At 42.9% G+C, this 12,324-nt stretch overlaps 1 protein-coding gene across 1 annotated transcript in view; it reads left to right on the top strand.

The window, feature by feature from the left end:
• LOC147116710 (dynein light chain roadblock-type 2-like) overlaps positions 1-5,954 on the top strand; it is a gene marked incomplete at its 5' end in the record, with an annotated part of 47,605 nt that extends 41,651 nt beyond the window's left edge. The window contains 2 exon segments of the mRNA XM_085991828.1: positions 736-903; positions 5,715-5,954. Of these exon segments, the coding sequence (XP_085847954.1) occupies positions 736-903; positions 5,715-5,758 (212 nt within the window).
• Between the last annotated feature and the right edge of the window lie 6,370 nt (positions 5,955-12,324).

Below are 12,324 nucleotides of genomic sequence, written 5' to 3'. Positions count from 1 at the left end.
TTTTTCTTGCATTTTTTTAAACATTCAGCCTCTGGAAAGCCTCTCTGAAGCTGTTGCTAAGCTACAGAGACGCTTCCAAGGTACGGGCCGACTGTTTACAAGCTGTTGCTAAGCAACGGTGTTTGTTGTCAGATACGGAGATGAAAGCCTCCGTATCCTTCAACATTAGCGCTGGTCTGTCCGGAAGTTTTCATAGATCGGCATCACGTCGGTCCCGTCGGTGCTGGATGTCGCGAAGTTTCTTGTATATATGTTACTGCAAGGCTTCAGGCACTTGCTATTGGCACAATGGCTTGATCAACTGGTTTCAGTTTGTGGGGGGAGGGAGAAATAATGTAGAAAATGAAGCAGCATTTTTGTCGACGAGGGTTCGGCTCAGCATTGCTTCCTGTCATAACTGATTTATGGGAAAGTGAACAAATAATTTAGATTCATAGAGTGATCAATGAGCGGAACTGTCTGCTCAAGGAGACGATGGAGATGGATAGTATTGGCGAATTCAAGAAGGGGCTGGATATATAGATTGATGTGTCATTAACTGCTTACAGGCCCCTTTTTATGGCTGATGCAAATTTCCATATTGACCCTTATTTGCTCTCTGCTAATATTGTTACATTTTAAATTTATTTGGCAGCTGGCTGGGCAACCAGGGGACAAGTTTTTAAAACTGTAATATGAATTGAATTTAATTTAGACAGCTATATAATTTTTTTTTGGTATGTTTTTGATCTGCAGGGATCCCAATAAGGACAACCTTGGATAACTCCACCACAGTGCAGTATGCAGGCCTGTTCCATCAACTTGCCATGAAAGCCAGAAGCACTGTCCGAGATATTGACCCACAGAATGACTTGACCTTCTTACGGGTCCGATCGAAAAAACACGAGATAATGGTTGCACCAGGTAAAACTGTTTGATTTGTGGGAGCGAAATAGATTCATTCTTTGATGGCAAGCAATCCAATTAATTCAAAGGCACAAAGTCTTTATGCCCATTGAAAACCAAAATTAATAGTTACAGCTTTTAATGCTTCAGGAAAATATTAATGCTACTTTGTGAAGGACGCACTCTATACTATCTGCAGCGTCCGTCCATTGCTGGTCCAGCCTAGTGCGGCCAAGTTAAACTTAATTTTAATAGTGCATGAAGCTTTACTTTGAAGGCTGACAAAAGCCTTAATGCCAAGAGAAAGAGAGTTCTGTTATAAAAGCATAGTGTTTGCCAAAAGTTTGTTTTTAATCGAATGCACTTATGGAAGTCACAGAACCCTTGGGGCTACTATTGCACAGTTATAAGATGCCCTACTCTCATTTGTTAAAACTATTTTGTCCTCCTTTACGCTTGGGTATGGTAACCTAGTGGTTATAGTATTGGACTAACCACCCAGAGGTTGTGAATTCAAAGTTGTGAAACTGAATTCAATAAACCTGGCAATTTGCCAGCTGGCACCAGAGAAAATGACTACAAAGACTGACAGATTATCGTAAAAACCCAAATGGTTCACTAATGTCCTTCAGGGAAGAGAACCTACTAGCCCTGCTTGGTTTGGCCTACGTTAACTCCACCTCAACACTCCGTGATTGATTTGGTAACAAAGGATAGGCAGTACAGGAAATTTTTTTTTATCCGGCACGGACGGGACCGACGTGGTGCCGGTTCATCAAAAATTCCGGATAACCGAAAGCTATAGTAAAAGATACGGAGAGCTGACAGCTCCGTATAAAGCAACAAACCCTGTTGCTTAGCAACAAGTTCAGAACAATGGCCACAAGTTCCAAGCGTCTCTGTAGCTTAGCAACAGCCGCAGCCACACCCTTGCACAGCAACAGATGGAGGAACGCAAGTACAATATGGAGTAAAACCTACTCCTGAATTTTGCCAGTTAACCGAGATTTCCGGTTATTTAGGTGCCGGTAAATCGAAAGTTTCCTGTAAATACTGTCTTGCCAGTGTTACCAAGATCCTAAGAACAAACAAAAAAAAATTGTTTCTATTCCTTGGCTGAGAGCAGGTGATGTGCTCCCAGTTCTCTGCCGATTGCCCTCTGATGCCAGCTACTTAGATGTGCATGAGAGGGTCCTGGAATGACTTGCCTTATGATTTTCCACTTTTTGGAGAAGTAATGATCCTGCACTTATTGCTTCCCTCTGATGGTGAATTCAGCACATCAGATATGCTGTGTAATTAACTCTATGCAAACCCATTTCTCACCATTCTGCATACAGTATGTTTGCCTGCGACTGCCACACTTGGGATGTCCTGTTACACCACTTGTATGGTTTCCAAACCGTTGGAATATTTTTTTAAATGAAAGCTAGCCACAGATTGTTGAATGTGACTGGGTATACTTTCAGTCCATATTGATTCTCCCTCCTCCACATGCCTTTGTTCCTACGAATGGAATTTTCCAGGTGGTGGCCATTGTCCCAGCTTGATTCAAAACAGATACCGAGTTACAGAGTTAGGATAAAACGTTAGCTCTGTGATCCAATGGCAGAATAATGTAAAAGTACTTTCAAATACAGAGTAATAAATCCGTTTGGAAATCGATTAATTTGATTCTCTACAATGCAGCATGCAAACACCAATTTCAAAAACATTGGCATGGGTAGCACTGGAGCACCAGTGGGTAGAGGAAAGAGCTTCTGCATGCAATTCCTTGATAGCAGGCTTTCGGCAGTATTGGCTCAGATTTGGGAACAGTTTGGGCACAATTGACAAGTGCTCTAGCGAGACCACAGCAAGAAAGGGACAGAATTCGTTTTTTAAAAGAAGAGATTTAAGGATCTTCACCAAAACAGAAAATATTTTACGTGTTTCCATCTGTGTTGCATCTCGGTGATAAAACATTATCCCTGGTCTTTGACACTGTGCCGTAAAGTATTATATTGTGGGCTACAATTATTTGTAGGAGCTTAATACTTTTTTCTTGCTGAGAAGAGGCGAGATACTGTTAAAGTTGGTTGCCTGTTCTAGTGTTCCTCGTTATATCTAATATGTTACATACTTTCTGTAAGTATAATGGCCCAGAAATTCGGGTCGGGGGCTTCCCGCGGGTGCAAGCCCCCGACCTGCACTTACCTTGCGTGCCGGCCGTTGAGCTGTGGGCCCCTGTGGAATTCCGATCCTGGGCCTGCTCCAGTTGCCGGCGCGCAGTGTTTGCGTATCCCGAGGCGCAGTTAGTTCGATGCGTCCCCTGGGATCACGTGGGCCATTGGGAGCCAATCGGCGCAGGGAATGCCCATTCATAAGTTTGACAGGAAGACCTGTCAAAACTTATAAATACTACGGGCCCCAAAGCATCACTAAATCTTCAAATAATTTTTTTTTTAAATCACATTTTTTAACTAAACTATAAATTACATGAAATAACTTTTAAACAATAATTTAAATTTTTGAAAAAAATAATTTTATTTTCTAACAGGGCTAAAAATAAAATTACCTTGCTTTAAAGTATTTATTTAAAAATAATAAACCTGTGGAAAAATGTTTTAATTTTAATTAATTTACCACTTGCCTTGCTTTTCAAATGTGTAACTTCTGGAGACTTACCCTCCCGGGAAAACCTGTGTTTAAAAAAAAACACAAAAAAAAAAACAGGTAAGTTCAATGCGCACGCGCAGCCTCTCGCGCGCACGCGTTCGAACTCCGAACCCCTTCGTTCAGGGGAACGGAAGTGCCGGTTTCCCACGCATGCGCAGTGCATGCAGGAAACCAGCACTTCCATTGGGCCTATGGGTGAGCACCCTGTGCGTACTCACCCGTGGAGACCTAAATTTCTGGGCCATTGTATGCTGTGTGAGTAACTTCAGAATATCCATTAAGCCAAGAAGGAAGATCTTGACTCATTATGACTCATTATTATTTGTGGAATAAATTGTGTATTACAGTTTCTTGTTTAGCATGCTCTACATAAACTGCTATTTATCAAATTACCAGCATTGACTTTTTTATTTACCATCGAAGAAACTGACTCCAGTACGGTCACCAGACTAATTTAGCAGATTGGTGCCAATGTACTGTGGGGGGGAAAAATTGCACTTATACCAGCATGCTTCAGTGTTGTGTCATACTTTAAATTCATCGCTTCAAACTGCGCTCGCCACGAGCGACCGAGCTGTAACAACCAGCGCTGCACCTTGGTGTGATACAGCTCAAATTGCTTTCTGCATATAACTTTTTTTTTTGGTACAGTTTAAGCATGAAAATTTCACACAGCCTGCATTATTTTACCAATATCTCAGTGGGGTTGGGGGTGGGTGGGTGGGGGGGGGGGGGGGGGGGGGGGAAAGCAAATACAATGTTGCGTCATGAAAATGTCTCGCAACCAGCTTTATTTATTGCTGACATTCTAAAAGCAACACTGTGATGCATTGCCAAGGAGTTTCTGCAGAACAGAAAGTAGCATGAAAGGACATTGTCCACTGGTACACTTTCTTCCTCCTGCAGGTTTAGCTGTTAGTAAATCCCCCTGTAATTAATAACACCACAGAAATTGTGAAATGTGCTGAAAACTTGTGAATTTAATTTAAGAAAGGTATTCAGTATTCTCTGTAAATCATGATACGAGCGTTGAGGTGCAGCAATGAAGGGAAGTGTTGATTTGAGCCGATGTCGGCGGTGTTTAATTTTGTCAATGTTTGTCTCTCTAATTTTAGTGACAAAAGACAACTCTACTGTTTCATTCCAATGGTAGTCGATTTCCTACAAAGATTATGGAAAAGCTCTTAACATAATCCATCATGTATTCATCTCTTTATTAAAGCATTGACTGTGCAATCTTGTGCAACTATCAACATGGCTGGAGTGATTGTATCTGTATTTACAATTCATTTTAACAACTGTGTATATGGAATTTTTTGTTATTATCACAAGTGAATCTCCTGTGGAGTTACATGAGTCAGAGGTTGAGGTACTTTATAAGTATGGCCCTGAAAGTAACCCTCATATATATTTCCAGTAAAGATTACCCCCCCCTCCTCCCTGCAACAAGGTCTCTCTCCCTCACGCTACTTTAAATAACGTCGGGAGTTTTTACATTAGAAACAGATAATCGTGGATACCCAAGATTGACTGGAAGAATAATTGGGGGTTTGCATAGGATCACAAACTGCAAGAGCAGCTTATAACAGTCAGCTGACACTCCAGTTTAGTTTACAGCTTGAAATCTTTCTTCCTGGTACAAGTTCGGACTGATTAAAATAGTGTTTCAGTTTAACCTGGGGATTTGCTGTGCTTCTTGGGTCTGCTTTTGTTCTAACAGCAGTTGTCACTATGGAAGCCAGCCAAGTCTGCACCTAGTGTCAATGCACAATGCAATTCACACAGGATGGTTAATCATTGTGAAGAGAAACAACCTGCAGATGGTTATGACAAGAAATCTACGTCTGGTTCAGATGAATACTGAATATAACCAAGTCTTTTATGTCTGATGTCAGATGTCTGCAATGACTTCAGTGAAGATTTCCATGGCTTTGCACCTGCAAAGAGAGTGGTTCTCAAACACATGTTTTTCAATTTGGAAGAAAAAATATAATTTGCAATGACATGTAATCTGATGAGATGTTGGAGTTTAATCTATTTTACTTTTTAAATAGAAACATATTGAACATTTCTATATAATATTTTCCAATTTTAAGTGAATTGTACAGCTGGAAGAAAGAAACCTTTTTGTGTTCTATGCCTGAGTCTTGTGCTTTTTATTTCCTTTGCAGATAAAGAATACCTTCTAATTGTCATCCAGAATCCAAGTGAATGAATTCGGAGCGCATATCTGAAAGGCATCAAGAGAGTTATTCAGCTGTTAAAAGACTATCAATATAACCTTAAATAAGTTAATAGTGAATTTGTGACAGCATGAGGGACCAGTCATGGTTATGAATCAAACATATTCTTAACTAATACTGATTCTTGTTTTTTTTAACACTTTAAAAATAAATGACGATGTTGTGCAACTCCTCTTTGTTTTCCTTTCTTTGTGCCACCATTATTTCAGCAGTGAATTTGATCACAGATGTGGTCCTCTTAGCTGCGGCATGCAACCTCCTTCCCTTGATTCTCTGATCTGAATTTGTAGCGATGTAGGGTTTCTTTGTAGTGTCAGAACACAAGTGCAAATTGGAATTGAGAAGACATTTTAGTCTGAATGAGAGATGTTTACTTGCACACATCAAAATCACAGTCATTGAAATGGAGGTGAGATGGGTTCACTAATTAGTATGGCAACAGATGTCTTTTTTAAATTGTCAAGCAATTCGAAACATTTAATTTAACATTTCTTGTCTGTGCCAGTCCTTAACTGAGATGAGGACAAGTTGCTGATAGAGGAAAAAAAGACTTGCATTCATATAGCGCCTTTCACGACCACCGGCCATCCCAAAGCGCTCTACAGCCAATGAAGTACTTTTTGAAGTGCAGTCATTGTTGTAATGTAGGAAATGCGGCAGATAATTTGCACACAGTAAGCTCCCACATACAGCAATGTGATAATGACCAGATAATGTTTTTCTTATATTGATTGAGGGATAAATATTGACCAGGACACAGGAGATAACTCCCCTGCTCTTTGAAACAGTGCCATGGGATCTCTTTTTGCCCAACTGAGAGCAGACAGGGCCTCAGTTTAATGTCTCATCTGAAAGACGGTACTGCTAATAGTGCAACGCTCCCTCAGTACTGCACTGGAGTGTCGGCCTAGATTTTTGTGCTCGAGTCTCTGGATTGGGACTTGCCTCCGAGTCAGAAAGTTGTGGGTTCAAGAGTGTTACCAACTGAGCCACAGCTGACACATGATGAAAACTCTCTGCCAATGTTGCTTTGTAATTGAGTGCTGGGAGACGTACAAGAGTACCATCTACATTCTTCCCCCCCCCCCCCCAAAACTCTGGAGAAATGGTTAATTTACATGGGATATAGGGTTAACTGATGGTTCTGTCTTAGAGTCCGAGAACAAAAAGCCTTTGAGGAATATGGAATATCTGCTTTTCTAGAGCTCCGACTGTGACGCTGGCTAACAACCAATTTTATCTGTGGATTCTCCAAAAGGTTAGCTTGGGAATATTTTAAATTTGTAAATTTGTCTTGTTTTCTTTGGAAAAAAGTTAACTGGGAACTTGAAATAACAAAACATAACTCTACTGCTCCTCACTCCTTTTCTGGTATCGTGGATCAGCTGCTATGCATTACTAACACGGAGGCCGCTGCTGGTCATCTGAATCAATCTCTGATGGCTCATGGCTGACTCCCCATGTCTTCTCGGCTCTTTAATTTCCATTGGACAACCTCCAGCTGTGCACCCACAAATACTTGAACAGATCCTGAACTCTCCCTTCCTCCACAACTGTCTCCGAACCTAGACATTGGTTCGTCAATACACTAAGCTGACTCCACCTGGCCACAAGCCAATTTCGTCCCACCACAGCACTTCAGGCTTTGGACTCTTTCATACTGTCCTCTGTTTACAACCATGCTGTGTCTCTCGAATTTTTGCCATGTTTACGTAACCTGAATTCCTTCTGTCTATTCTTTTGCGCATTTTGGCTGCCACTCCGGACTCCAGCCCATTACTTCTATTGCTTTTTGTTTCTCCTCTTGGGCCTTTCTGTCTCCTCCCTCCTGTCACCTGGTCATGCCACCTCTCATTGCTCCCTTCTCTGTTATTTTTGCCCCCATCCCTACCCCAAGCCATAACTACTCTTGCCTTCCTACTCTTATTTTCTTGATGGTGAGAGACTAGATACTGTGGAGGAGCAAAGGGATTTGGTTGTCCAGGTACACACATCACTAAAAACTAGTGCACAGGTACAAAAAGTAATCTAAAAGGGTAATAGAATGTTAGACTTTATCTCAAGAGGATTGGAATACAAAGGGGAGGAAATGATGTTTAATTTGTACAGAGCCTTGATCAAACCCCATCTGGAGTATTGTGTTCAGTTCTGGGCACCGCACCTGAATGGATATATTGGCCTTGGAGGGCGTACAGTGCCAATTCAGCAGATTATACCAGAGCTTAAAGGGTGAAATTGAGGATAGGCTTCATAAACTTGGGTTGTATTCCCTTGAGTTTAGAAGTTCTAAACGTGGTGGTACATGTCACACACACACACAAACCCCACAGTGCAGATAGAAGCCATTTCGGCCCATCGAGCCTGCACCGACGCATATCCCACCCGATCCCCGTAACCCCTACACCAACAATGTATGCTGCATTGGCCCTTTTGATGCAGCTTTGGATTTCCTAGTCCTAGTTGAACTGTACCCAAGTACAGTGTTTAGACATTTATCGTTGTATTCTCTATTTTGGCCTCGCTCTTGCAAGTTGAAAAGGATCAGATGCAACAAGAAAACCATTTTGCAGAAGCTATCGAGATGGCTGCTCCGGGAATTGGAGCAATAAGGAGGAGCTTTACACTGAATCTAACCTGTATTATACTCCACTTAGGACTGCTTGATGAGACTGAATACAAGTTGTCCAAATCACTGGAAAAAAAATGATGGAAGATTGAAAATCTAAAGCAAGCTTAACCTTGCTTACTATTTACTATTATGCCATGTAATTTACTATTATGCCATGTAATTTACCAACAAGGTAGGAAAATGTCCTTTTCCCTTCACTGACATCCTGCACACTGTCACGTAGAAGCTGTTCTGTTTTGCCAAAACCAAAGCTGGAAAGTATTTGGCTTGTTGGCAAGTGAAATTTACAGCCCTGCTTTCAAACATCTCTCTAAACAATTCTCCAAATCTACATGACAAGACTGACACAGATGTTTATTTATTGAAGGTTTTCTGTTAAACACCACTTCCTGTTTTTATGGGCAGCTAACTATTATGAAACTCTTTTCATCAACCATTTTGAGCTAAAATGTAGAAAGATAGTGTGCTTGAACCTATCAAGTAATTTTGTTTTTTTCTACCAAAAAGCCACTTAACTCTCATACAACTTCTGTCTTTGATCATAAGTATAGTCCAAATCAAATGCAGCTGATGTATGTTCAAAATATAGTTTTATTATTTTATGAAGCCTTTTCACATGTTTTTTTTAAAGAAGAATGTAACTGAATATGTTACTGACTAACTGCTAACTCGAAGCAGCCCAACTATCAAAAATTACGACGATAGCAAAATACTGCGGATGCTGGAAATCCGAAATAACAACAGAAAATGCTGGAAAAACTCAGCAGGCCAAGGCAGCATCCACGGAGAGAGAAACGGAGTTAACGTTTCAGGTCAAAGACCCATCGACCTGAAACGTTAACTCTGTTTCTCTCTCCACGGATGCTGCCCTGGCCTGCTGAGTTTTTCCAGCGTTTTCTGTTGTTATATCAAAAATTACTTATAGGTTTTTAAAGTTAAATCAATAGACCAGCTACTTCGTACTGTAGCCCTGCAATTACTGAGGTTTGAAAAGTAGAGTTTAAAAGAGAAAATAATTAAAGTGATCTACCAGCATATAATGATGACAATTCAATTCAATTCAATTTTATTTGTCATATATGCAGCAAACGTGTGTACTGCACAATGAAATGTTGATTTTTACGAGTCCTCCCAACATTGGAATAAATATGGCATAGCAATGATAAAAATACTAATAGAAATGCAGTAATAATAAAACAACAGTAATAAATAATAAATAATTCGTTCATGAGCCTTATGGCCTGAGGGTAGAAGCTGTTTCGAAACCTGCTGGTACGAGACCGTATGCTTCGATATCTCTTACCGATGGGAGCAGGGTGAAGAGGTTGTGGCTAGGGTGGCTCGCGTCTTTGATGATTCTCAGGGCCTTCCCCCGGCACCTCTCGGGGTAGATATCCTGCACAGCAGGTAGTTTAATTCCTATAGTATATTGTGCAGCTTTCACCACCATCTGTAGAGCCTTGTGGTCTATGGCGGTGCAGTTGCCATACCAGGTAGTGATGCAGCCGGACAGGATACTCTCGATGGTGCACCGGTAGAAGTTGGTGAGAATCTGGGGGGCCATTCCAAATTTCTTCAGTCTCCTGAGGAAGAACAGGCATTAGCATGCCTTCTTGGTTATGATGTCGATGTGATTGGACCACGTTAAGTCCTCCGTAATGAATACACCCAGGAATTTGAAGCTGCTAACCCTCTCCACCTCAGCCCCTTCGATGTAGATTGGGGTGTGTCCCTACCCTTGCCGCTTTCTGTAGTCCACGATCATCTCCTTTGTTTTGCTGATGTTGAGGGAGAGGTTGTTGTACTTGCACCATTCTGCTAGGGCTCTTACCTCCTCCCTGTAGCCTGTCTCGTCGCCATTCGTGATCAGGCCTACAACGGTAGTGTCATCAGCAAACTTGATGATGGAGTTGGAGTTGTACGTGGCCATGCAATCGTGAGTAAACAGGGAGTACAGAAGGGGGCTGAGCACACAACCCTGGGGAGCTCCCGTGTTCAGGATCAGTGTGGAGGAGGTATTACTGCCTATTTTCACCACCTGGGGTCTGCCCGTCAGGAAGTCCAGGATCCAGTTGCATAGGGAGGTGTTAAGTCCTAGCTCACTGAGCTTGTTGACAAGCTTGGAGGGGATAATGGTATTGAATGCTTCACTGAGAACTTCACTGGGTTGAATCATCTTTAAAGGGTACATTTTCTGAATATGCCCTCTCAGTGGGCGAGGCTCCGCACTGGGAGTGCACAGTTGGGAAATTTTACCATGAAATATATTCTTTGGCAGCAATTTAGAGTTGATTCACATGACAGAAAGTTAAAGAAAACAGTCATTTGCCCAAGCGAATGAACACTTCTATAAGACAACTTTTAGGCTGATTCCCTGATGGCGCAGCAGATAAACTGCGTTGCATTGGTACGGTACTAAACTGTAGAGATCAATATGCTCCCAGGTTCAATTCCTGGTGCTAGAAATTCATTATAGCCCAGGAATGGGCGGTATAGCTAGAAAAGTTGGAGAATTAGCGCCAGGCGCTAATGCTTCGGACTGCACGCAAAATTCGTGCTCACTGCTCAAAGAAATGATTGGAGCGCTAATTCAAATCTTTAAGCCCAAGCTCATTGGCGTTAGACAAAAGAGTACACTCAAAGGGTGGACCAATATCAGGTGCAGTCTAATCGCAAGTCATGATTGCCACGGACTTTTTCCAGTTTTTAAAGGGGAGGTTCACTGATGCTGCAGAGCCTCATTCTCAGCATTGCTGGCTGTGCAGCTGCCTCAGCAAGCAGAAGTAGGACAAGGAGAAGGAGCCAGAGGACTGAAGCAGCTGTACTCATAGCAGATCCACATTCCAGGGAGAGAGCCCGCAGATTCTGTGATGAAGCAGTGGAGGCGTTGGTGTTTGCTGCGGAGAGATGGAGGGTGGTGCACTACCTGGCTAGTGGCAGGAGGCCCTTGCCGCAAGTCTTCCGAGCCATGTGGAGGGAGGTAGCGCAGCACGTCTCGGGCAGTACTGTGGTCCCCAGGACCCACACGCAGTGCAGGAAGGAATTTAACGACCTCACTTGGGTGTTCAGGGTGAGTGACTGCTTCAACAAATGCGACATAGCAGCAACTATACCACAATCTTCACACACTGCCCAAAGCACCACACCCGCAGCACTTACCCACCAACAATCTCTACCTACTTACTTACACCCACATCTCACACCTTGCACACGATGACAGCTATTCAACTGGAAGATACAGCACCCAAACATATTGCTCCACACTCACACACTTTCCTTTCTCTTGCAGGCCAAGGTGGCTCACAACAAAAGGAGGGAGCAGGAGTGCACAGGCAGGGGACAAGCTGATACCCAACCACTGTCTGCGCTGGAGAATCGAGTGCTGCAGATTATTGGGTGCCAGGTGGTGGGCACCATGGACACTGGTGATGTTGACCCCCATGGGGACAACAACAGTATGTTCATCCCTACTCCTGCTTCTCACATCCCACTTACCATTTACCCCACAAGCGTTTCCAGCTAAGCAGGCATTTCTCCTTTCCTTCTCCCCTCCCCTCACCCTAACCCAAATCTTGTGCCTTTACACTTTTAGATAATCAGCAAGCACCTGAGCAGCCTGTCCCTGAGGGCACCGTAGAGAGCGAGGCGGAAGACGAGGAGGAGGAAGAACACACTGCGTCACTGCATGTCTCACCCGCAGGCACCAGCTCAGATACTGGGACCACACGTTCTTTAGAGACTAGTATAGTAACGGGATCTGCATAGGGTGAGGCACCGGGGACAAGTGGGCTGCAGCAAGGCCGGGGGGAAAGGGAAGCTCGGGGGCCAGCTCCCCGGAGGGTGAGTTCGCACATGAATTCTGCTGCACAGGACTCAGATGAGGACCTCAATGGGGAGGCCATTAGAAGA

Source organism: Somniosus microcephalus, chromosome 6 (assembly GCF_052327205.1).
Source record: "Somniosus microcephalus isolate GS21.2 chromosome 6, FLI_Smic_1.0, whole genome shotgun sequence".
NCBI lineage: Eukaryota > Metazoa > Chordata > Chondrichthyes > Squaliformes > Somniosidae > Somniosus > Somniosus microcephalus.
The sequence above is the reverse complement of the archived record's forward strand: the minus strand, read 5'-3'. Positions and strand labels throughout refer to the sequence as shown.